The 27,408-nt window shown below is 38.4% G+C and overlaps 1 protein-coding gene across 1 annotated transcript in view; it reads left to right on the top strand.

Annotated features, from left to right (window-relative positions):
- The window catches only part of DYRK1A (dual specificity tyrosine phosphorylation regulated kinase 1A), a 142,753-nt gene that overhangs the window by 3,294 nt on the left and 112,051 nt on the right, over positions 1-27,408 (top strand). Inside the window, exon 2 of the mRNA XM_063305360.1 lies at positions 26,840-26,911. Within this exon, the coding sequence (XP_063161430.1) occupies positions 26,902-26,911 (10 nt within the window). The 5' untranslated portion in view covers positions 26,840-26,901. The remainder of the gene's footprint in view (positions 1-26,839; positions 26,912-27,408) is intronic.

Here is a 27,408-nt window from a genome sequence, read left to right as displayed (position 1 = left end):
ACTCTGAAACTGGTAAATTATTTTTCACAAATAGTTGCTCAACTTGAAGTGGTTTAGGAAAGTAAATAAAAGTTTGTTAAACAAGATATTTCCGTTGTCTGACAAGACTTTGATAGAATCATACCTTTTAAATTCTGAAGTCTGAAAACTTAGTATAATATTTACTGTCAAAATTCTGTAAAAGAAACCAACTTCACTATAGAATCAATTTTACTTTCACAGTTATTGCTGTCAGTTTTTCTTACTTGTAACAGAAGTGATTGTATCCTAAGTCTCCTAAAGTCAGTGATGATACTTCTATTGGGTTGGTGCCAGACTAAATTAATTACCATTCATTACTTTTAACTAATGACTTTACTTGCCTTCAGGATTTCAGTGTAAGCAAAGTAAACTGATAGAGCAATTGTATGTGGTCCCAGGAATGAAGGAATTTCATCATTAGTAGAGGAACATCCCTGGTATATGCCAGTCTGCTCTCCTATACTTAGTCTAGCTCTAATCCATTGATTCAGAAGTCAGAGTTCTGTGCTTTATTGTCTTACAATTAGTAATAAAGCCTTACTGTAGACTGAAGTCCTTCCAGTTAAATGCAACTGTAATGATGCTAGGTAAGGGAGGGTAAAATATTAAGTTCAGTATTCCTGAAAGGAAAATTATCTTAAGGGCCTGAGGCATATTTAAAAAAAATTGAAATGTGCATAAGAACAGTGGAAGAGGCTACTTCTAGCAGAGATTCTTAAAAAAGGACTTTGCTAGTATCATAATATCCTTACAAACATCTATGCAGTGGCTGCATTTGAAAAGCTGCAAATTTGGACCATTATGTTTTGAAATGATATTATACAGCTGAAAAGGGTCAGGTGCAGCAAAGTGCAGTATGTTTCAGTAGTATCTCTTATATTTGCATGGTTTTAATCAACAGTTTTGGTTACCAGGAATAATAATAATTAGTATACTATTAACTATTAGCAGTATTAGTATATACTATTAACTATTAGTAATAATTAAGAGAGCATAGGTTGGAAAAGGAGATTAAAGAGACTATCCTATAATATTTATTAGGATGATGTTCTCAACTAAATTGGACTCAATTTTGAGTAGATAACATAAAAATGGACAGTGTAAGCTTTTCTCTAACAGATGTTAACACCTCAATCCTAAATGCATTTGCTTGTAATCAAATCTGCAGCTTTCATCCTATGGTGATTTACTTGAAGGCTCCAAAGAACTCAGTTGAGCAGTGTTTCCCAAACTTTGTTGACATTGGTGTTCCACAGGAGTTGAATAAAGGTTTTATGGAGAAAAAAATCATTGATTGCTTGGTTTCTTGGCAACGGTCTTAAGAATCTACTCTAGGATTTCCTGTCCCACCATAGAGACACCATGTGATTATTGATGCCCATCATTAATGTTGTTAATTCTGTGATCTGGTCCAATCCAACAGTTCTAGAAGTTGAGGATACAGTCTCTCCTTAGCGAATGCCGTTCGTTCCAGAGAAATGGTCACTAAGCAAAATGGTTGCTAAGTGAACCATGTGACAAGGGAGACACTGTGAAGATGACTGGTTGCTACTGTCTAATTTAGATAAAGTTCTTTCGTGCAGCAATGCCATCATTACTCATTCCAGTGTGCATAGTTGTCATGCACATAAATTTGGTTGTAAGTGTGTACATTGGTTGTGAAATGATTTTTTTACTGTTTATTACCGTATTTGCAGACAGTTGCTAACTGAGGTAGTTGCTAAACAAGGACTGGTTCATGTAGTTCTCAGGTTATGACCATCTGTTCAGCAACAGTTCAAAGTTAGTCCTTCTAGTTCAGGCTGTCGCAGTATCCCTGTTGTCACATGATTGTGATTTGTGATGTTACCTGCCGACTTTCCACAAGCAAAGTCAGTGGGGAAGCTGGCAGGAAGTTGTAAGTCTTGGTCACATCAGCTCCTCATTTAACTCGTGCAGTCCACATTTGTGACTACCAGAAATGCTGTTGCTAAGTGACATGATCATGTGATATCACACTTTACGACTGCTTCACTTAGTGATGGCAATTCCAGTCCCAGTTGCCGTCGCAACCCGAGGACTACTATACCTTTATGAGTTTCATCAATATATTTGAAGCTCCAAAATGTTCTGTTGCAAAATAAACCAAATAACCACTGTAGTCCAATATATCAATCCTAAATATATTTACTTGACATGAAGTGGGTAGGCAAACATGCTTACTTGAAAGCTCAAGGAACTCAGTCTAATTCAATTCTGAGTAAATTATCATCGAATGTTTCTCACATGAAGTTCTGCACATAATAATTTAGAAGAGGAAGTGATGATGATGGAAGGTGTTGATGGTTTTTAAAGTTGATTAAAAACAGGTGTGCAGTGTTTAGATCCAAAGTGGTGAAGGCGTTTCAGATTCAAATACTTCCTACATCCTGTTAGACACATTTCATAGGAAATAGATCGATCTGCAGTTTTATTACATGATCTTATGTTTAGAAAGGAAGACAGTACAGACTATCAGTTGTGGCAGAGCCATTTCTTTGTCTTTAGATAGGAAATTAATTATTTATGTATTAACTAAAGAAATAAAGTTTGATTGATTGATTATATGCCATCAAGTCATTTTTGACTCTTAGCAACCACATAGATAGATTTTGTTCATGACAATCTATCCCTAACCTGGTCTTTCAGGTCTTCCAACAGTGCAACTCACTGCCACTGTGAGTCCACCCACCTTGCTGCTGGTTGTCCTCTTCTTCACTTTCCTTCCAACTTTCCTAGCATTAGAGCCTTTTCCAGAGAGGTAGGTCTTTGCATAATGTGTATGCAAAGTAGCATAATTTGAGCCTGGTCATTTGTGCCTCAAGTGAGAACTCTGGGTTGATTTGTTCGATGATCCATTGGTTTGCTTTCTTTACGGTATTCTCAGGAGTCTTCTCCAACACCAAAGTTCAAAAGCATCAATATTCTTCCTATCCTGCTTCTTCAAAGTTGCTTCCGTAGAGTGTTACAGGGAATACCATGGCTTGCATAATTCTGATCTTTTTAGATATAGACACATCAAGACATTTGAATATCTTTTCAAGCGTCTGCATGGCTGCTCTACCAAGTGCTACTCTGCAGTATATTTTTGACTGCTTCTTCCTTTGTTATTGAGAGTTGATCCTAAAAGTTAGAAGCTATCCACCACTTCTGTATCTTCATTGTCAAATCTAAGGCTGATTGTTCTATCTGTTGTCATTAGTTTAGTCTTCCTTATATTTAGTTTTACTCCCATTTTTACACTGTGCTCTGACTTTTGGTACTAGGGCTTGCAGATCCTTTGCATTTTTTGGCTATCAGGGTAGTGTCATCAGCATAACACAGGTTATTCATGTTTCTTTCTCCAATTTTAAAACCATGCTCTCTCTTTCAATCCAGCTTCCTTTAATATGTATTCAGCATATAGGTTGAATAAATAAAGGGAGGGTATACAGCCTTGTCTCACTCCTTTGCCAAGCTGGAGCTAGTCTGTTTTGCCATGTTTTGCCCATACTGTGGCTTCCTGACCTGCATATAAGTTTCTTATGAGGACAGTGAGGTGTTCTGGGATTCCTGTTTTTGGGAGCACATTTTACAGCTTGACGTGATTGACACAATCGAAGGCCTTTCTATGCTCAATGAAGCACATATTGACTTATTTGTGGTATTCTTTGGCTTTCTCAATTATCCAGTGTGCCTCAGCAATAATGCCTCATGTTCCTCGGCCTTTTCTAAAGCCAGCTTGAACATCTGGCTTCTCTTTTTCCATGTAGGGCTCTAATATGTGTTGGATGATCCTAAGCATTATTTTGACAGTTTGTGAAATTAAGGTTATTGTATGATAGTTTGCACACTCAGTTAAGTTTCCTTTTTTTTTTTTTTTGATACTGGAATGTAGATTGACATCTTCCAATTAGTTGGCCACTGCATCATTCTCCAGATTTGCTGGCAAAGCTTGATTATTTATTTATTTATTTATTTATTAATTCAAATTTCTATCACCACCCATCTCCCCCAAACCTGGCGATGGTTTACAATAAAATTAACCATTTAAAACCATCAACACTAAATTACAAGGCACACAACCGACATAATAAAAATAAATAAATATAAAATCCAAGTGACAAAGATTACATTCGGTAGGGAGGACTCTATGATACTAGCCACCCCCAGGAAGAGCTATTGCCCTTCCGATCACAGGCAAGACGGCAGAACCAGGTCTTAAGATCCTTCCGGAAGGCCGGGAGTAAAGGGGCCTGCCTCATCTCCGGGAGCAGAATGTTCCAAAGGGCGGGCGCCACTGCAGAGAAGGCTCACTTCCTGGACCCCACCAAGTGGAATTCCGTTACCGACGGGGTCTGTAGCATGCCCTCTCTGCATGACTGGGTGGGACGGGTCTATGTTATGGGGATGAGACGGTCCCTCAGGTAGCCTGGCCCCATGCCATGTAGGGCTTTAAGAGTCATAAGCAACACCTTGAACTGGACCTGGAAGCAAACTGGCACCTACATTAGAAACATGACTGATCCTTCTTCTGATGCTTGCCATATTTCCATGGGTATTCCATCAGTTCCTGTAGCCTTCTGATTTGATAATGACCAGAGTGCTTCATCTTCTAGTACTAGAGGTTCTTGTAAGTAAGGAATATCTTCTAAGGTATCTTGGATGTTGATATCATTACTGTATAGTGTTTCAGTATACGCCTTCCATCTTCCTTTGACCTCCTTTGAATTTGTTATCTGTCCATTGGTGTTCTTCAGCATACCAGTTCAAGATTGAAACCTTCTGAGTTCAGAGAACTTTTTAAAGATTTTCCTTGCTTTTCCATGCCTGTTTCCATCTTCAGTGTCTTTACAGATGTTGTAATACTGCTTCTTGTCTCTTTTAACAGCTCTCTGAAACTCTTTGTTAAATACTTTTCTGAGATTTTTGTCTTTCTTAGCTTTGGCTTCACTTCTCTTCTTGGCAATTTCCACAGTTTGTTCTGATATCCAGTTTGCTTTCGTCTGTTTCTTCGTTTTTGGCAGTCTCTTTTCAATATCCATCATTAACAACTTATTTGAGTTCATTCCACAATTCCTCTTGCTCTCTATCATTGAGGTTCAGAACTTCAGAGAAATTCCTGATGTTCTCCTTGAAAATGGTGGGCATATGTTCAAGATCTTATCATGGAAACTGACTGGCTTTCTTCTTCAATTTAATTTGGAATTTGCACATGAGCAGTTCATGATCTATTCCACAGTCAGCACCTCACCATATCTTTGATGCTTTAATTGATCTCCTCTACCTTTAGCAGTAATGGTCAATTTGATTTCTATATGCTCCCTCTGGTGAGGTCCATGTATAGAGGCATTGTTTTGGTTGTTTGAAGATGATAGCTATGAAGAAATAATTGGAATAGCAGAAATTGATCAGTTGGCCTCCTGCTTCATTTTAGTTTCCTATATTTTCCTCTTTCATATTTCCAACTTTGGCATGCCAGTCTCCCATCACGAGCAGCAAATACTGCTTGTATGTTCTGTAGATTTCAAATTGAACGTGATCGTAGAAGTCATCAACCTCTTCTTCTTGTGCATTGGTGGTTGGAGCATAAACTTGAATTATCATCATATTAAAGGGTTGTCCACGAAGTCTAATCAGTATTATTTGGTCATTGATTGCATTGTAGCCAATTGCTGTTCTTGATGTACTCTTCCTAAATATAAAAGCAATGCTGTTCCTTAATTGTTTTTCATGCCCTGCGTACTAAACAGTGTGATCGTCTGAATGAAAGTATCTGATCCCAGTCCATCTCAATTTGCTGATGCTTAGGATGTCAATTTGTAGTCATTTCATTTCATCTGTCACTGTGTTGAGCTTTCCTGTGTTCATGCTTCTTACGTTTCATGTAATTCTATCTTTGTATCTTCAGGTTTTCTTTTCCAGTATGGCAACGTCAGCAACTAAATGTCCTGAAGGCTTTAATCTAGCCATGTCATAAACACCATTAGTAGCTGGAAAGTTTCTCAGCACTTTTTCAGTAGCATGTTGACTGCCATCTGATCTGAGAGGCCCATCATATGGCACAATATTGTCAATCATTTTATATTTTCTGTCAATGTGGGTTTTTTTGGTAAAAATACAGGAGTGTTTTGCTATTGCCTTTTCTCATGCAGTATGAACTGATTCCTTTGCCATTGTCAGTAAAGTGTTCATCTGCCTCCAGAATCTTCCTATAGGTGCCTGCCTGCTGATTATCTTTATGCCTTCGATGACCCTGCTGGGAATATATCCTCCTGGCATATGCTCCTGACATTCATTCATCCCTCCCAGGAACACCTCCCCCACCATGATGAGGCAGCACAGCAGGACTTGGGTGGGGGGAATAAAGTTTAGCAGGCTACAAATTGATAATGTTTTATGTAAACGTTACCTGCTAAATGATAAATTCCTTGAATTGTTACCATGGCCTCTGTTCCTCACAATTATCCATGTTTATATCCCTGGTTCCATTACAGGTAGTCCTCACTTAATGACCATAATTGGGTCCAGCAACTTGGTCGCTAAATGCTGCAGTTGCGAAGCAGAAAATCATGTGACCGCAATGGGCTTACAACCTTAAGTTCCCTTTGGCTGTTATGCAAAGCACTGCGGTTGCTAAGTGAAAAATCATGTGACTGCGACTTATAAATTTACTTCCACCTACTCTATTAACTCTGCTTTTCTTAAGCTGGTTGGGAAGCATGTGAATGGTGATCATGTGGCTGTAGGATGCTGTGATGGTCGTAAATGTGAGGATTGGTGGCAAAGTTATTTTTAGCACTGTTGTAAATTCAAATGGTTGCTGCATGTGGCAGTCGATGAGCAAGCACTACCTATATTTCTTTATTTCTCCTTTCCTCCCCCCAAATCTCACAGGGATTTTTTCCCTTGGACTCATATGGAGTATTTTGCTGTTCCTGAGTTGTTAGCCCACTCTGCTTCTAAGTCATACTTTACTAGGGGCTACAGGAAAAGTTTGGAAATGTCGCATAGTAAATAATTTAAAATAATCACTGACTAGAATAGACGTACTGGACAAACTAAAATAAACATTCTCTGGAAGACAAATTCTGGTGTCAGGTACTTCCATGATTATTTTGTCTACCCATAGGATTAAATTATAACCATCATGTTTTGTGTTGCAGTGTATCATGTTAACTACACAGAAATAACTGGGATTTTAAAAATTAAACATGCTTTTCAATTTCAACTTCATTGGTATTAGAAACATATATTTAAAATGCAAGTTAAAAATTAACTATACAAACATGTTTATTGCCCACTGGCTGACATTCCTCACTTTTGTATATTTGAATTTGCAGCTGACATAATTTGTAGAACCTGGCTGATCTTCTTGGCTTGGAAGCAAGACAAATTTGGATCTGGTTTGGACTTGGATGGGAGAATACCAGGGCTGTAGGTTAGACTGGGAAATCAAAAACATCCCAGAAGAAGGCAGTGGCAAATCAATTCCATTCTGTTGCCAAGAAAACTTCAACAATGTGTCCTTGAAGTTACCATGAACCTGACTTGAAGGAAGCCTTGCCTTTAATGCTTAATAGTCTAATGCACTCCTGTTAAACTAGAATTTAATGTAAAATGTTGGCCTTTTAATTTAGATGGTTAGGTTAACCAAATGATATGACAAAACTTGATTGGAGAAGCAATCTGAAGTTAGTTTTCAAAAGGCCGTCCAGATACTTGTGAAAATATAAAAAGGTAATGGCTCAGGGAAAATAAGAGCAGGCATAGGTAAGGTCAGATATTCTGTATTTAATATATATATAGTTAACGTCTCGCATATATGTTCTAGTGGCCATGGTCATAGTAATCCTATATATTTGTGCTATTCTGATTATAAGTGGTGGCTGCTGTGATTGAATGCTCCTCCTCCTAAATGTATATTTAGAGAACAATAGTGGCATGCAAAAAGTTTTTACCTCCGAACAACCTATTTGTTTCAAACTGAAAAGAAAACCATAGGTTATGAGAGAGTTGTTTCAAGTTTAGAATAAAGTTCACTGTTTCATCATTTGGAACAAATGGTGGCCATCTTGAACATACTTCTTTGCTTCAATATTACAGATAACTGCTACTTGGCTTTTGATTTGTGGCTTCTGATAGGATTGATTTTTCCCCCCAGACCTTTTTGTAGTCTAAACAGTTTAGGACCATGTCCCCATTGCTAATGGTTTGAGCTAGACTGATGTAGCAGTGAAGTTTTGAAATAAAGGCATTAGCTAAGTACGTGGCAAGACAGAAGAGAAAGCATGTTCACTATTGCATATCAGCCCTCCTGGTCAGTTTTTAAAAAATCCTTGCTGTGGAGAAGTTAAAATTGAGATTTGTATGTGTGTGATTTGCAGATAGCCTTGCCCATAAAAGAATTCAGGTAAATACAGATAAAAAACAAACAGGTAGATGCAAAGAGTGTATGTATCTGTGCATTTTTTTGTACTTAACCTGTATGTTGCTAGTGCTGTTGATGTTGTAAATCCAAAGACTACAAGCATAATGTTGAGCTTTCAGGTACAACTAAAAATGCAGAGACTGTTGGTTCAGCTTGTTTATTTAGAAAATTGATATGGCTGTCCATCTTAAATACATAACTCTGGGCAGCTCACAACAAACCACACACACACACACACACACACAAAGTAAGTGTAGTACATAAGTGTGGTATATCAACTGAGGCCTTATAACACACTTCCATGTAACTACATGTATATTGGGCTTTACAGACATCCTGGCCCAGCACCTGGGGGAAGACCCATGTTTTTATAGTCTTCTGGAAGGCCAAGAGAGTCAAGACCTTCCACATCTTAGCAGGAGGCTGTTTCATACAGCAAGTGCTGTGACATTGTTTGTTGGTTTGTTAAGCTTTGGTTAGGTAGGTGCACTTCAAGGCTCTTATGCCTTTTTATTACCAAATATTCCAAGAATATTTTAAAATGCCAAGACTATGTACAGGTTTGAAGGGATTGTTGCTGACCTTTTGCTCAGTTTTTTTTTTCCCTGCTGGTATGCTTTCAAAATAGTTTCATTTGTTGGGCATGGAGCTTGTGGAAGTAACTACTTTAAATTATAAAAGAAATTCTTTTGTTTTTTTAATTCAGGAAAGCATGCCAGATTTGTTATTTAAACTTGGTGGTAAGTGAAGTAGTAGTTTATGCTGATAGTCTGCAACATACTTAGAGAGAAAGTAGCCAATGCTTCCCCCCCCCCTTTGGATAAATGTAGAAAACTCTGTAGGCATAGAAGGAACACACTATAGTTTGTGTCTGCCTGGCTGGCTGTTTTTCTCCAGGCCAGAGGTATTAATCTCAACTATGTTATTTTCATTGAACAGGGAAAAATACCAAATGTATTTTGATGCTTCAGGATTTATTTAAAGAATCAAAAATACTCTTTGTTGAGAGAGGTTTTTTTTTGATACCAGTTTCTACCTGACTGATTTTTCTATTGCTATTTCAGTTCTTTCCTATAGGCATTTTAGATTTTTAAAATATATAAAAACCTTTCCCTTCACCATAGTTTTCTGTAAGGTTGATGCCTAATAGTTCTAGCCATAAATTGCTCCCCTGTCTGTTCTTATGGTCATGGTATGCAAACCAAGGGACAAGGGTTTTTTCTGAATTCCCAGAATATTTGAGCAGTTTTTAGGTTTGTCCCTTCAGAGGGAATGTTTTGAGTGATTCAAAACAAAACACATTTTCCATTTTGTGCACATCCAAAACAGAAGATTCAGAGAAAAGGCTAGAATGTAAGTTATTTTCCATTCTAAGCCAAATAGTACACCTACTCCTTGTTTATTGACTGTTCCAACAACCAAGTTATTAAGAGAAATAGTCACTAAGAGAACATGAGAGAGGGAGAGAGAGACTGATCGCAAAGATCACTGGTTGCTGCCATCTCATTCAGATAAAGTTTTCTTGTACGGTTACACCAGCGTTACTCTTACTCTGGCGTTCATTGTCAGGCACAGAAAATTTGGTTGTAAATGCACACATTGGTTGGAAAATGATTTTTTTTTTATTATTGTATTTGTGAATAATCACTAACTGAGGTAGTCGCTAAATGAGGACTGGGTATATTATTTTTATGAAAGAGTTTGTACATTATATTGGTGCTGAACTTGCTTGACCTTGGGACACTTGAATATTGAGTTTAGACATTTGGATTCAGAATTGCCTTTATCTGGGATTGTCAATGTGTAAAATTTATATGTTCCAAATATTGTTTATACAAGTTAAACTAATGTGTACAAGAATGAAATAGGGGAAGGTTTGTAGGTAGACTTCAAAGATGATGTTCTATGGTAGATTAGATTGCACAGATCTAATGTCCAGCAAGGGAGATAAAGGGATTTGGCAAGTTTTAGTTTTGGTTTAAACAGGAATGCAACATAACTTACAAGAAAAATAGCATTACATATTATAACTAAATGCATTAATAGAAACATATGCATGTTAGCAAATTGCCATAGTTGTAGCATATTGTACAAAGGTTGAATGAAAAGTACAGGTAGTCCTTGTTTACCAACTGCTTGTTCAATGACCATACTAAGTTACAATGGGGCTGAAAATGATTTGCAACTGGTCCTTGGACTTGCGGCCATCGTAGCATTCCCCACAGTCATGTAATTGCAGTTCAGGCACTTGGCAACCACCGTGAATTTACAACAATCGCAGCATCCTGCAGTCACATGATCACTATTTGTGACCATCACAGCCAACTTCCAACAAAGTCAATGGGGAAGCCAGCAGCAAGTCACAGTAATGTGATGTTGTGCTTAATGATCATGGTGATTCGCTTCATGGCCACGGCCAGAACTGACAATGTAAGTCAGGTGTAGTCATGTTATGTTTCACTTTACGACTGTGGTGCTTAGCAACAAAGTTGCCAATTCCTGTTGTGGTCGGTAAGTGAAGACTAATGGTAATGCCTCCAACATCATAACTTTAGTTTAAATAGGGATACTCTTGTTACTTAAGTTTATTTCTCCACATAATCATTCGCTACATCTACCAAAGATGGACAAGCTTATTAAAGCCATCACAAAAGAACTTCACACTTGGTCTCTTCAATCGGGCCTTGACAATCCTTTGTACTTCTTGATTATCAAACAGATGCCCACAAATTTGGGGAAAAGGTTAAAGTTGCATGGGGCCAAGACTGGACTGTATGGCGGATGGGTAAGATGGTGACATCCAATCTCACAATTGCCTTTAGGTGGCTCAAGAGGTGTGAGCCTAGTATCATATTGCAACAAAATGTTCTTGTGCTTCTAAACTCTGCTTAATCATTGTTACAGAGTTTTGAGTGTTGTACCTGAAGTTGCAAAAAAAGCTCATTTCAAAGTTTCTTTGGAGGCATTCAACCTTTGTAATACAATTTTGAATGCCAAATAAAAATTCATTAGTTTGTCCATCTGTGTCTTATAACAATGCAAAAGATAAGTTTTGGTATAAAGAGAAATGGGATTTGTGAGATAAACTTGACTGCATTTCAAGAGGACGTCATTTAGCATTTTATATCCATATTTGTGTTCTTAATACACAGTATACTCTAGAAGTTGGTCATGTGTGAATTAGGACTGGCAAAAGTGAAATTAAACAACTGTTGTACAACATCTTAATGATTTTGTGTTCTTTGTTGATATTTGAAACTCCATCACTGTCAGGTAATTCATGCTTTCCTCCTGGTTTGGCCAGTAGGCAACTTTCCTGGGGAAGTCAACATAAACAACTTCTGAAGCCTCCCAACCCTTTTTCCAATCAAGGGAACCACTAAGTGGCTTCCAGTTCACCTTGATCATAGCCAGTCTACTGGAGAAAGACCCTGTTGGATAAACCAATCGAGCATGACAAGAGGTTTTTCTCTTAGCAGTCTGGCCAGGGATCAGTTAATTCAAACAAGTCTCTCCAGATTTTTTTTAATAATACGAGGCACACTCATATGTCCATTAAATTGGAATGGGGTTATTGCGCTATTCATGCATAAAGTGGTAAGTTTTTATCCATTGCATCTGAAGAAACTAAGGTTCAATAAATTGAGGGTTTACTGTACTGTCCTCGCTTAATGACCACTCATTCAGCTACTGTTCAAACTTGAGACAGCACTGAACGAGTGGTACTTATGACTGGTCCTTGGAGTTCCAGCGGCATCACATGGTCATGTGGTCACCATTTGTGACCTTCTATGCCAGCTTGTGACAAGCAAAGTCAGTGGGGAAGCCAGCAGGAGGTCTTAAATGGTGACCAAGTGCTGTCCTTGCTTAATGACCTGTGGTGATTTACTTAATGATGGCAACTGAGTGTGCCAAAATTGCTGTCACTAAGTGGTGCAGTCATGTGACATTGCACTTTACAACTGCATTGCTAAGCAACAGCAATTCCAGTCCCAAGTGCCGTCATTAACCAAGGATTACCTGTATGGTATTAGAAAAGCGACAATTCTAGATTACCCCAAGCTCTAGGGCCAATTCACATTAGAAATTATGCAAAGAGCTCTAGAAAAGCAATAGTTTTTTGAGGGTTCAAAACTCAAAGATTAACAGGAATTTGGCAGTAGCTATGTTTTTTGTTGGTAGTGGTGAAATACCTTTTATATGGTAGAGCAGTCAGTTATATGAACTCTTGTCTTCTGATTGAAGCATATATCTATACCTAGATCTGTTACTTAGTGCTAACCAGAGATGTAAAATTCTGGAAATCTTGCAGCTGTGAAATTTAAGAAAGTTGGGAAAAAATTGTAATATATACATTGTTTATATCACTACTACAGGTAGTCCTTGCTTAATGACCACAATTGAGACTGGAATTTTGGTTACTAAGCAATGCAGTGGTTAAATGAGGCATCATGTGACTGGACCTGATTTTACAACTGTTTTTACCATGGTCACTAAGTGAATCACACAGTTGTTAAGTGAATTGCAGTGGTGGTTAAGTGAATCAGTGGTTCCTGATTGATTTGGTTTGTTGGAAGCTGGCTGGGAAGGTTGCAGATTGCGATCATGTGACCACAGGATGCTGCAACCGGTCATAAATGCAAGCTGGTTGCCAAGCACCCAATCGTGATCACATGACATGGGGGTGATGCAATGGTTATAACTTCAAGGACTTGTCAGGATGGGTCGTAAGTAACTTTTTTAGCCCTGTTGTATCTCTGAACCATCGTTAAACAAATTGTAGTTAAGTGAGGATTACCTGTAGTATTAAGTTCTTCACTTTGCTATTTTAAGAATTTATAGTTCAGTACGTATAATTTGGTTTAATCATACAGTTACTGTATAATTTATATTTATTCAATGAAAAGTATATTTTAGTCAGATAATTTCATTTACTAATTTCGTGTACTTTGTTGTTGTTGTTGCTCCATTGTATTTCTTTTATCTTTTGAAGTTTGTCAGTAGAAGTTAGATTTACCTAAGTCAGCAGAAGACAGGACTCCAAGCAAATAAAGAACTTAATTCTGCCTGCCTGTCTGCCAGAAAATAGCAGAGCCTCCTGGGGGCAGAAATGCATCTTGCTTTTGCATTTCAGAGTTGTATTGCACTGCTGATCCTCATACATTAGATAAAAGTCTTCCTATTACAAATTCATAGATCATAGATCTATGCAATTATACATGTGGGTACACTAATTTAGCACCTGTGTACAATTCCTTAAATAACTGAGACTTTTCCCATGACCATGTGGCTGTACTTCAAAGCTGCAGTGTGATCCCAGGAATACATGCTTTTGAGGGGATGCAGAGAAGTGCCATCTAAAGCATCTTTTTGCCTTTGAATCCAAAGCACTCCACAGCTCCAAAAGAAACCATTTTGTAAAAATAAAGGTAGCACTGTGTTCTAAAAGAACATATTTTGGTGGATATCTTTTCCCAAAATGTTCCAGTTTTTCCAGTTTTCTGTTTTATTCCCCTAAACCCTAATACATCTAGTGACAAGTAGGCTCAAAACAAGGAGTTTAGCATGTGTACTTTATAGCTTGTTCTGTCAGAAATAGAACAAGATAGTATAGAAATATTAGCGTTAACCATAATTTGAAGAATTATATTTTTTGAAAAAAATATGCATTTATGTTTATTTAAATTACACAATAGAATACAAAATGTAAATGGTGGATGATATCTGTTATATCCCCTTTATCAACATTGTTGAAATGAAGATCAAATATCTGGATATTGAAGTATGTTGAAAAGATTAAAAAAATCATTGGGGTGTATTTACTTTTTCCCATGACTGTCCCTTAGCTTTCATGTGGGTTTCCTTCTGTATGTGCATAGGATTTCAGCCTTTGTGCATTGTCTTAATGTCTGATGGTATATTTTCATGGTATTAGTAATTATATTCCCAGTTGTATGATATTCTGGCTTATGTTTTGATTTATTCTTGTATTTTTATCTTGAAGTCTTTTTGACTCTACTTTAAAGGCTATACCCTTGTATCCTCTCATGATCCTGCTGTCTTTCTGCATGAATGATGTAGAGGGGATAGGTCATACTGAAGTTTCTTCAGGTTTGATGAGTCAGTTTGACAGGCTAGATTAGGCATGTAAAGCAAAACCTCCCTGTTCTTATTTATACAGATGAGAAAGTAAAGTTTACTTTAGCTTAAGCTTGGAGTAGAGATTTTTTAAAACTTGCCAGTCTAGCCTATTGCCCTCATATTTTTGGGTGATCTCACTAGCCAAAATTGATCCTGATTATTTTTTCAAGATCAGCCAGAGTTGACTAGCTAAGGCACAGTTATGAGTGCTGTAAGATACACAGTTCTTAAGATCTGTCAATATAAAATACTTAATAGAGAGGGCCTGTACAGCTGGCTCACCCCAGGCAATTGATGGACCCTATTGAGTTCCAGAAGGAGATTGGGGCTTTTCCTGAGGATCTGTCGGGCAGTTCGACGAGGTCTTGGATGCAGCCTGGAATAGGCATGTGACTGAGGCCCTGGCCTGGACTGCTCCTATGCGGCCTCTCTCTCTGCGCCGATCCTGAGGTGCTCCTTGGCTCTTTGAAGATCTCTGGGAGATGAAACACCAGAAGCGATACCTAGAGTGCTGCTGGAGAAAGACAAAGAGCAAATCTGACCAAACACAAATAAGAGCCCATATTCAAGTCTACATTGTGGTGATAAGGGTGGCAAAAACATCCCTATTTCTCTGCCCCTATTGTGTCTGCTGATAGCCACCCAGTGGCCCTGTATAGGGTGACATGCTTTCTATTTCGGGAGGTGGGACCTCAGGATAATCTCCAGGTCCTGTGAGATTACTTACAGGAACTCCAGGTGAGGAATATTCATGCTACCTGGCAGACAGAGTTACTCAGATTAGCTTGGAATTGGACTCTGGCTGGACAAGTCCTAATGAGTTGTCTGGTACAATGTCTTGGGATGTTATCTGGACTCAGTTATGCCTGAGGACATGGTCAAGGTCCTTTTGGTTGTTAGTCCAGCCACTTGTTTGTTAGATCCTGGCCCCTCCTGGGTTATTAAAACAATCTGGGAGGTGGCCACACAGTGGGTTCATGTGGTGAGTTCAGCCTCTTTGAGAGAGGGGTGGTCCTATCAGCCTTGAAGGAGGCAGTGGTACACCCCTTCCTTAAGCCGTCATTGCTGTACCCTTCCCTGTTGGAGAATTATCGGCCAGTTTCCAATCTTCCCTTTTTGGAAGGGATGACAGTTGGACAACAGCTACAGAGGACCTTAAAAGAAATGCATTATCTGGACCCGTTTCAGTCTGGTTTCAGGCCAGGGTACAGTACAGAGACAGTGCTGGTCCACTTGTCAGTCACCTTTGGAGAAACCAGGATGGGGGTAGTGCATCCATCCTAGTGTTCCTTGATCTCTTGGTGGCTTTGAATTCTGTCAACCACAGTATCCTTCTGGACTGGCTGTGGGAGTTAGGAGTGGGAGGCACTGTGCTCCAGTGGTTCACTTCCTTCCTCAGCGGTTGGTTCCAATCGGTGTTGACAGGGGGGAAAGATTGTGTCTATGGCACCTCATGTGGGGTGCCGCAGGGCTCAACACTCTCCCCTCTCCTGCCCAACATCTACATGAAACCACTGGCGAAGTCATCCTCCAGTTCAGGGTGCGGTATCATCAGTACGCTGAGAATACCCAGTTCTACATCTCAAATCTGAGCGGCACAGGTGATGTATTGACCCGGTGTCTGGAGGCTGTTCAGGTCTGGATGAGGCAGAACAGACTTCAGCTCAATCCTAACAAGATTGAGTGGCTGTGGCTGTTTGTATCCCCTGGGTTGGGGATGTTACCATCCTTTGTCTTGGATGGGGCTGCACTCCCGCATTCAAGAGTGGTATGCAACTTGGGAGTCCTTCTCAACTCGCAGCTACTGCTTGAAGAGCAGGTGGCATCTGTGGCCAGGAGGGCCTTTGCATAGGCTCATCTTGTGCACGAGGCCGTTCAGTCACTCTTGCCCTGGTTGCCTCATGATTGGATTATTGCAATGTGCTCTACATGCGGCTGCCCTTGAAGACCACTCTGAAGCTACACCTGGTTCAAAATGCAGCAGCACAACCAGTAATGGGTGCCTCTCAGTGTGCCCATGTGTCACCACTGTTACGCCAGCTGTATTGACTGCCGGTTGGCTTCTGAGTGCAATTCAAGGTGCTGGTTATTACCTATGAAATCCTGTATGGCATAGAGCCTGGATATCTGACAGACCGCTTGTCTCCAACTTATTCTGTCCCCCCAGTACATTCTAGCAAAGTGGGTATGCTCCAGGTTTCTCCATTAAACATTGCCAACTTGTGGGATGTAGGAAGCGTGCCTTCTCTGTTGTGGCCTTCACCCTCTGGAACAGCATCCCCCCAGAGATAAGGATGGTGCCCTCTCTCCTAGGGTTCCAGAAAGCTTTGAAAACCTGGCTTTGGTCCCAGGCCTGGGTTTGATGTTTATTATTTGTTCAGTTCCCCCTGTTTTGTTGATTTTGCTATTAGATTATTTTAGTCTGAGTTGTCTGTTGATTTAATGTTTTTAGCTGTTTTTATGTTTTATAGTTTTGTATACCGCCCACTGGAGTGTGTGGTAGGATGCTTTATTTTTCCAGGGAAATCCAGTTTTCCATAATGTATAGTAATAATTTCTAATTATTTAGTCTAATTTTAATGTGAATGTAATTCCTAGGTTTTACTATACTTACTTTTTAGTCTATAGACCAACCCTATGCAGAGATTAAAATAGCCTGTATCTTGGAACTTCTTAAGGTTGGAGAAGATGTATTGGTCATTAATAAAAATTACATTTGGTATGTAAAAGATGCTCATTCAGTTTCTTCTGTCTATTTGTACAGCAGGAAATGTCTCCTGCCTGAAACTGTGAAACTTACTGTCAGCCTAATTAGCATTGAATTGGATGAGCCAATAATATGGTTTGATATCAGGCAACTTCATATTCTCCTATGGTTAACTTTTTCCTCTTAAGAAAAATAATGTTATGGACAACTCATTGGAGGCATTATTGCAATCACTGTTTAAAAATACACAATTCAGTATTTCTCAAACTTTCCCCTAAATAAGCATTCAGAAAATGTGAGGACAACCTGTAAGCAAATATCCCTTCTGTGTGTGTGTGTGTGTTTTAAAAAAAGAGTATGGGACTTCGATTTTTTTCTTCAAAATGATAATTATAGCTACATATGTGTATGCTTTTCAGTCTCCTCCATATAGAGCCCTTGTTACATTGAATTTGGTACCAGAAATATAATCCAAAATTAAGTATTTATTTACCATTTGAGCAGGGGCTGAAGTGTTGAACAGGCATTGGCCAGCTGACTATTAATGAATGAGGACATGGGTGGGAGCTGGGGGGGTGAGTTGGCTTTAGGCAGCTAATTGTCAGGGCAAGCTGGACTGAGCTGGTGAGCTGGCTGTTAACTGGTGAGCTGGCTGAGATGGTCGATGAATGTGGAGAGGCTGAGACAGACGCCAGATAGACCTTCAGAGACCATGCTATGATAATTATTAACTATTATTAGGAATTAGGCTGAGGACACCTTTACAGAATAGAGTTTAAAGATTAAGAATAGAATTATAAGGAATATTAAAGACATTATTTAGAAGGAAGGGCCTTAAGAGATTAAAACTCTTAAACTTTAAGGAGGTTGCTTGGAGGTACATACACTGCAGGGCTGTACAGCGCTTCATATTTGAAGGGAAAAAGTGTTTTGGGTCATGTGTGGATATGGGCATAATACTTGTTGGTAACTCTGTAAACCAAATAAAATTTTCTCTGATTTGTTCAACAGCCGCAGAGGTAGTCATGTGATTCCAGGATATGATGCAGTTGCTTTAAGTAGTTGTTGACAGGTCCTCTATAAGCATCCCCACATGTCCAAACCACCTTTTAACCTTTGAATTTGAATTGCTGCAGAGCTCTAATAAAATGCTTGTCTCCAGTCTGCTCTGGATGATCCCTTAATTCCATGTATTAGATGGGGAGATGTATAAATGGAAATCCATATTGATTATGAATGCTGTTGCATCATTAGGTGATCACTTTTTTTCCTAGTAACCTGTATGATGGATATGGAAGTGAGTTGCTGGAATTTATCTATTTATTTTACAAAAAGTTTCCACTGCTTTGTTGATAGGAGAGTTTATTGAATATGTTTGAATTACATTTACTGTAAGTCACAAATGCTTGTGCCCAATGGCAGGAAAAGCCTCAGAACAAGGCTTTCAACACTTCTAACATTCAGGAAACTTTTTAAAAGATACAATTTTCATTGCACATTTGGTTACTGAGGTGAGAATTGGATCAGGGTACCTGCGTTTGGGATAAATCTGTTTAATGAATTAGGCATCATGGTATTATGTGTGTAATATTTAATTGCTGACTGGTATTATGAGTGTAATATTTAATTGCTGACTTTATCTTTTATTTTTATATATTGACAGTTTTGGTACTTTTGTTTATTAAAGATTGTGTCTTGTTGCTTGTAAGATTGAAGTAGCATAAAGTGAGCTATGATAGACAAATATCAAAATATATACAGCTTTTTGAGATTAAAAAGCATTATAATAAAATAATACAAGTGTGGACTAAGTAAAAAACAGATGTAGACTCACTGTATTAAACCACTTTCCTTTTATTAGCAGGTAATGGGATCATAGTACAAGTTTGGTCTCTTACCATCTGAGTAGTATCTGGCCCAAGAGACTGGTGAAAAAAGACGTTAAGAACATAAGCAGTCTGTTGTCATAGTGGCCAACCAACTGCACAAGGAAGCCCACTACTCTCCCAGCAGATGGCCTTCAGAGCAGTCACTCTGCCATCAAGGCTAACAGGCATTGATCCCCATGGCTTCTATGAATTGGTCTGTTTCTGAAGCCAGTGAATCTGGTAGCCAGCGCCACATCTTGTGATAGCAAATTCCGAAGTTGAATTTGTGCTGTGTAAAAAAAAAAAAATCCTTTGTCCTGATTCTTCCAGGATTCAATTTCATTGGTGACCTCTGGTTCTAATATTTTGGGAAAAAGAAAATAGCTTTTCATTGTCCACTTTATCCATACTATGCATAATTTTTTACACCTCAATCATGTCCCCTTTCATTTGTCTCCTTTCTAGACTAAAAAGTCACAAATGTCACAAACTTTCCTCATAGGGAAGCTGCACCAGCCCTGTTGAGCATCTTAGTTGTCCTCCTCTGAACCTTCTGTAGCTCTCCTATGTCCTTTGTGAGGTGCAGCGACCAGAACTGCACACACAGGTAGTCCTTGACTTATGACAGCAATTGGGACTGGAATTTCCATCACAGTACTACAGTGTGACGGCATTGCTTATTGACGACAATCCCTGCAGTCCCATTTACCGTCATTAACCGAATTCCATGGTTGTTAGCTGCGGTAACTTCCTTCCAGCTTCCCACAACCAAGTCAGTGGGGAAGCTGGCAGGAAGTTGCAAGTCCCAGGTGGCTCGCAAGCAGGCCAGTAGGAAAGTAAGTGGCTTCTGCTGGGTGGGGGAGGGTGCACGGGGGTGCACAAGAGTGTGAGGGAGGCATGGTGAGGGTTGGAGAGGATGCATGGGGGTGCGAGGAAGCTGCAGCAAGGCTTAGGAGGATGTGTGAGGGTTGGGGAGGGTGGGCAGGGGTGCGTTAGTGGCTGGTGCAGTGTAAGTGCAGAGGGGATGTGGGAGGTAGGCGGGGGGGGGGTTGCTCCAGCAACTTGTGCCCTTCCCTGCCAGCTTCCCCATTGACTTTCTGGGGAAGCCAGCAGGGAAGGTCACAAATGGCCATCATGTGATAACAGGGCACTGCAACTAGTTGTAAGTGCAAGCCAGTTGCCAAGTGCCCCGATTGCGATCATGCGCTGGGATGGGTGAAACTCTGAGGATCAGTTGTAACCACCATTCGTTAAGTGCCATCATAACTTCAGACAGTCACTGAACAAATGATCATAAGTCAACGACTACCTGTAAAGGCCAAAGTAAATTAACCTTATCTCCCTGAAAGAGGTCTGATAGGTAGAGAACTTAATGAGGTGATACAACTAAACTCACTACACCAGTTAGCCCCTCAGTATTATCTATCCACTTTGGACAATTCTCAACTCTCCCCTTCTAGTTAATTCTATGATTCAGTATTGTTTTCTTCTTTTTTGTGGAATATTAGATTTAGGACCATATGGTTTGTTTTGAATCTAATGGGAAATACTGTTTCCTTTTTAAATAGCATCCCTTTGCAATTTGGTAAAAAATGTTGGTTTCTGTACCAGACTGATGGCAAGCTAGAGTTTATTTTAAGCTAGAATGTTGCCCTATATTTATTGTTAAATATATAAATATATATTTGGATCTTAGTTTTGTCATGCATTAGATTATAACCATACAGCCATCAAACAAACCCTCTGAGGATTTTGAAACAGAGACCGGGGCAGAAAATATATTTAGAATAGATCTCAGAAGAAACCATTTTTATAGAGCTGTATGAGAAGAAGTCTAGAAACTTGTCTTACCATCACTGCCCTGAGAGTGCTTCTCTTCATTTTGCAATGTAAGGACTCAATTTTCAGTTCTTGAGAAAAAACAAAAATTTGACATGCAGTTAGTTTTTGAAGAATGGAGCAGTTTTCTTAGAGAGCAATCACTAATGTCAAGCATGACAAATGGTCTATTTAAACTAGCAGTCCCCCAAAACATGTCATGGATGCTCTTACAAAAACATTGCTTTGGGGTGTATGGTGTCATAAAATATTATTTTCTGAACACAAAGACAGAAATGGAAACTCTACTTCAAAACATGGAATTTTCATTATGAACTCACAGCCTTTGTCCAAATATGTGTTTTACAGCAGGTAAACTAGTAATTATCAGAGACATGTAATTTGTCTAAGAAACTGGCTTCATGGAAGAAATTAGGGGTCTGAACCCTGAATGCTAAATCAGATATTTGTTCCACAAAACAAAATTAAAACTAGGATGTTCACAACTCCCTTGTCCTGCCTCTTAAGTCACCTCCTATTGTGTGGAACTGGGCACATTCAAGTGCTTCTCTATAGTTCCCTCCATCCATTATAACAATATCTATGCACATAGGTGGAAATCAAGATGATGCTGGAAGTCAGCACTTTATTCTGTAGCATTCCAACTATTAATTTAAAATATTAAAAAAAAATTAAATAAAAAATTGCAAATATTCTTGGGTTTTATGTAAAGACACAGATTTAAACTCTCATTTGACATGAAACTTCCACTTGAGTAGTAGTGATGTGTGATGCTGCTGGCACTTTTGTATGCAACATAATCTAATATGTCTAGAATGATCTATAGTTTTAGTTTTTAAGTATAACTCTTGTCCTGTTTTGCTAGTTCTGTCTGTGCAAGGGGAACAAAATGATTTCAGTCTAAATTTACCCCTTTTTCCTTCAGTGCTGTCTGTGGTCTTGCTTCCTTGCCTGACCTTTGGGACCCTTATACATTACCATAACAGGAAACCATGGTTTCTTGTTGTATCTGAAATAGGCACATGTGTTACTTGATTAGCAAATTGTTGATCTTGTTGATGCATAAAGTTGATTCATGGCAAAACTGAAAAGGCAGTGGTGGGAAGTTCCTATATTTACTGTTTGCCAAGCATTCTTGACAATAAGAAATTCTTAAAGGTTCTTTAAATTCTAGCAGACTATCTAATAAAGAAAAAAATATTCCTACCTACAGAATATATGTGATAACATGCTATTAGTGACTTTGTCTCTCTGAAAATATACATATGTGTAATATTTATATAGGAAGATAAATTTTAAAGACATAATGCCAGTAGATAACACATTTTTTATAATTTGACATTAAAATGAGGGTGTATACATAGAATGTATTTTGAATCAACTTATAAAACAAAATTAGAAGAGCAGTAGGAACACTGCTTGGAGAATTCCAATTCTCTTCTAATACTTACCTTGTGGACAATTCTTATTCGTTGCTGAACCCAGATGATCAAGATGCCTTTTATTCCTTGATAGGAGCCATGGTCATTGTCATAACCAGTGAATAAATAAAACTCTCAAAGGCAGGAAAGTTTTTTTATAGAACATACTGTGAAATGATAAATTATTACAGTTTTAATAATAAATTCTTTTGTTGCCTAGAAAATATTTTGGAAATCTTTCATCTTAAAACATAGTTCCTCTCCTTGATCCCACCAGAACAGGGTTGTGCAGCTTTTAAAAATCCATCTTTACTTGCCTTTTGACTTGCATGCCAGGGACCACTTCGAAAAGAAAGTAAGGCTAAGATTTGGCGGGTGGTGGTGGTGGTGGATGGAGGAATTTAAAGTGAATTAAATTTACATTAAATTAATATTAAAGATACATCTGGATTACTCACATATTTAATACTTCCCCTTTCGTTATCTTAATAGAGATAGTCCTTGCTTAACAACCCCAATTGTGACTGGAATTTTGGTTGCTAAGCAAAGCAGTCATTAAGCGAATCTGACCCAAATATATGACCCTTTTTGTGGTGGTCATTAAGTGAATCACCATGGGCATTAAATGAACCAAGTGGTTGTTAAAAGAGTCACGCAGTTCCCCATTGATTTGGCTTGCCAGAAGCCAGCCAGGAAGGTTGAAAATGGCAATCATGTGACCATGGGGTGCTGCAATGGTCATAAATGTGAACTGGTTGCCACTGGTGACCACGGGGATGCTGTGATGGTTGTGAATGTGAGGACCAGTTGTAAGTAATTTTTTTCAGCACCGTCTTAAGTCTGAACCATCACTAAACGAATAGTTATTAAGTGAGGACTACCTGTAATATTTAATGGCAATGTTTGGAGGGGCTCTTTGTCCACTTGAAGAGGTTGGAGGTGTCTTTTGCGCTACAGTATAGTCAAGGTATATAATCCAGGCTATAGAAATATTGATGAGAATTGGCTTGCTCCTTAGCAGATGACATTGTTGAGTAGGTTTAATCGCTCTTCCTCTAGTATCTCTATGAATTTATTTTTTATTTCTGCACATGTTAAGTGAATGCCTCCCATTAATTCCTCTGCAGAAAAATAAGACAATATATTTGAATGCAGTAGATCAGTTCATTTTAAAGAACACACACGTACATACACACAAATCTTGTTTTTCAAGGCAATTATTTGCTCCCAGAGCAGCTTGAATTAGTAAGAGAAAGAGAGAGCCGGAACAAAGAATATTTCTTTACACTTATAGCCAGATTTTTTTTTTTTTAGTTTTAATTGCCTTTGCTGGTGTTCTTGCTTGAATAGAAACCAGTGGTTCTTTCACCTTTAGCTGAAAGCCAATCCTAAAGTATGGTATTGTTCAGTTCTCCAGACCTAGATCAATCAGGCCTGAGTATTCAATTTGGCGGAAAGGCCAGCTTAAAGAGACCATCTGATCTCCATCTTCTGTGTCATAGTGATTTCTCTGGGATGCAAAGAATACACCTTCCATATTGTTTGGCCTAGCTTGAAGTTTGGCTGAATCTTTGAGATTGATTAAATGTGACATATGTTCACTGATTTATTGGAAGGATTTTTTTCACAGTGTATACCTTTTAGCTGTTGAGTGATATTTCAGTCACACATAAGCTGATTGTGATTGCCATCAAAAGTACAAACTAAGATGGAAAGACAGTGACTGTTGTTTTTGAACAACGATATCTTTTCTTTCCAGGCTAGTTGACTTGGTGTAGGCATACTCTAATATTTGGCTTTCAGTTAAGAGGGATTGGGTAGATAAATGTTTTAGTGAATTGTGAATAATTAATTCATTGACATAACCCATTAAAACTAAAAAAAAATAGATGGATTGTCTGATTAGTCAATGTGTAGATTTATTTTAGATTATATTAGTAAAAGTCCTTATATATAATATATGTGAAATTAAGGGGAAAAATTATGGCAATATGCTGACTTGAAATGTATTATAAGTAGTCCTTGAATTACAATGGCAGTTGGGACTAGGATTACCATTGTTAACTGATGTGGTCGTAAAATGTGACATTATGTGACTGCATCGCTTAACAAAGACAATCCTGGTAGTCCTGTTAGCCATCGTAACCTGAAGATGCGTTGGTCATTAAGTGGGAAGCAGTGAGAGTCCCATGTAAGGAGTGAGGGTGAGTGTGGGGGGTGCGGGATGCCTGGTGGAGGTCTCACACAAATTGGGGGAGGCTCGGGAGAGCGGGATGCTGCAACGCAAACACAGGAAGGCAAGGGGTGATATGAGTGCATGAAGGCTGGAAGGACTTACTAGAGCGACTTGCAACCTTCCCTGCTTGACTTTGCTTGTGGGAAGCTGGCAGGGAAGTTTGCAAATGGTGATCTCGTGACCGTGGGATGCTGCAACCATCATATAAGTGTGTGCCAAACACCTGAATCACAATCACATGACTACAGGGACGCTGTGATGGCCAGAACTTCGAGGACTGATTTTGTCATGAGTACTGATGGCGAGCAGGAGGGGGCCTCTATCCAGGGGGGAAAACACATGTGTAGTACTGAGGAATTAAGCAGCCATTCAAAGAGACACAGATCAGACCTGCCTTAGCTTTTGGGGTTTATCTGTCTGGGTTTTTCCCACGCTTCTTCAGTTTGTTAGGATTTATGTCCTAACAGTCAGGAATCACGCTGAGATGAGGAATAGGTCTCTAGTGTTTATTATTGCTACATAAGAGAGAAAATCCTAACAAACGGAAGAAGCATGGGAAAAACCCAGACAGATAAACCCCAAAAGTTAAGGCGGGTCTGATCTGTGTCTCTCTGAATGGCTGCTTAATTCCTCAGTACTATGCATGCATTTTACCCCCTGGATAGAGGCCCCCTCCTGCTCACCATCAGTACTCATGACAGATTTTAAGTACTACTCATTCAGGATCTTCTCAGGTTTGAATGGTCATTGAATGAGTGGTTGGTAAGTGAGGACTACCTGTATCCTAAATATCTGAAGAAGAAACAATGTTGATGTTAAGAGGAAGACAAAAGTATTCTTTGGCATTTTTATTAGGTTTTCGGACCAATGGGGGGAAAGGATGTCCATTAAAGTTGAATGTTTGTTAAAATGTATGTAAGGTACATAAATTCTACATAATGCACATAAAATTTATATAATTTCTGTGCAGTTTATGTAAAATGTATGAACATTGTCTTAGTTTATTTCCCAAGCAATAGACTGTCTCTTATTTGAGAAGCAATCTTAATTCAGATTTTGTCCATTGCATCCAGAATCCACTCAATGGGGAGAGAGATTTTACTGTGCTACTAAAAATATTTGTGAAGTACAGAGCATAATTTTTTTTAGCATGGTAACCATGACTCATAAAAAATTAAATCTTCTAAAAAAACTTGAATATGGAGAATAAGAACCTTTAGTAAGAAGGTCTGATTGTTCATATAATCAAGTTGACTAATGTATTATATCCTGTCGTTTATAGTAATATTAAGGATAGGTTTTAAAGGCAGTACTGTACTCAATATAAGTAAAATTAAGACCTAATTTTATTTTCTCAATATAAAGTAGTAGCTGGTTCTTTTTAAAAAGAACGAAAGTATTTCAGACTTCCTGTAATATATCTGCTATCTGTTTTATTAGTTGAAGATGAGTTTAAAAAAGTAATAACATTCAAGCAAGATTTAGTCTAAAAGAATATCTTCCCATTAAAAAAAAGAAAGGTCTAAGTTCAGAGTCCAGACTCTGGTAAGCAAACATGAACAGTAGGCGTAGAATCTGAATGGAATAATAATACTTTAGAAGAATGACACTTCATCTAGGGATTGAGGTCCATTTAAGGATTATGGCAGTAATTTCATGCAACATCTCCATTGCCCAAAAAAGTAAAACATGAATTTAAATTTAAATCAATTTAAGTTGGCTAAAAAGCTTATAAGTTTAATGTGGTTGTACAGATTTTGGAAGGTTTTTAATTAATGTTTTAATTTAAAAATATTTTAAAATTAAAATATTTACTTTTTGAGAAGTTATTGAATGTTCCTAGTGTCACTGTAGATTTTAGTGCGCCTGTAAGTACTGCTTTGGCAAACTTCCTCTCCCTGATCTAGAATATTGTAACAACCTTGTGGGCATAGCTTGTATTTCCCCCTAACTCCATATGGAGGCCATGAATTTTAAAATCCTAATAATGTGGAGAAGAAACTTTTGTGTAACTTAGTGTGACACATAGATATTCTGTGTGAAAGACTTTCTGAAACCTTGGACAGGCGCTTCCATTCATAGTTGCTAGTACTGGCTTGATTTGTTAAAGGCAGGATAATAGCCTGTTAAAAGATTAACTCCTGATACTGTCTAACCAATTATTCTTTATATTAACAGGGTTTGCTGCTGGCCTCTCCCCACCCCACCCTACAGGATGGTATGAGATTTGAAAGAAGACGATGCATACAGGTAACTTTTTAAATTTCAAAACATCTGTAAAAATGTTTGGGGATTATTTATAGTATATTTTGTTTTGATTTAACTTTAGCTCATAAATAGCTATTTTTCTGTGATAATTAAGTTGTGTCCATTGGATAGTTTTATGTACTCATGGAATCAGAGTTGGAAGCAGACATTGAATTCAGCATATTGCTCAGTACAGAAATCCAAGTTAAAGCATTTTTATCAGTGTTTGCCCAAATATCCAGCAAAGGGGAGTTCACTACCTCTCTTTGTTAATTGGTTCTGTTGTCAAATGGTTATTACTATGAAGATTTTTTTAAAAAAAAAATCCATAATCTGGCTCCCTGATCTTAAAACCATTACTCTGTGTTGTACCCTCTGGGAGGTGAAAACAAGTTTTGACCTCCTGTGTGAAGTCAAAAGCATTTCAAGTTTCCTTGGCCCCTCCATGTAAGATTTAAATTTAAATTTCCTGATCCTCCTTGTTGCCATACTTTGCATTT

The sequence above is a fragment of the Candoia aspera genome, chromosome 5, assembly GCF_035149785.1.
Source record: "Candoia aspera isolate rCanAsp1 chromosome 5, rCanAsp1.hap2, whole genome shotgun sequence".
NCBI lineage: Eukaryota > Metazoa > Chordata > Lepidosauria > Squamata > Boidae > Candoia > Candoia aspera.
The sequence above is the reverse complement of the archived record's forward strand: the minus strand, read 5'-3'. Positions and strand labels throughout refer to the sequence as shown.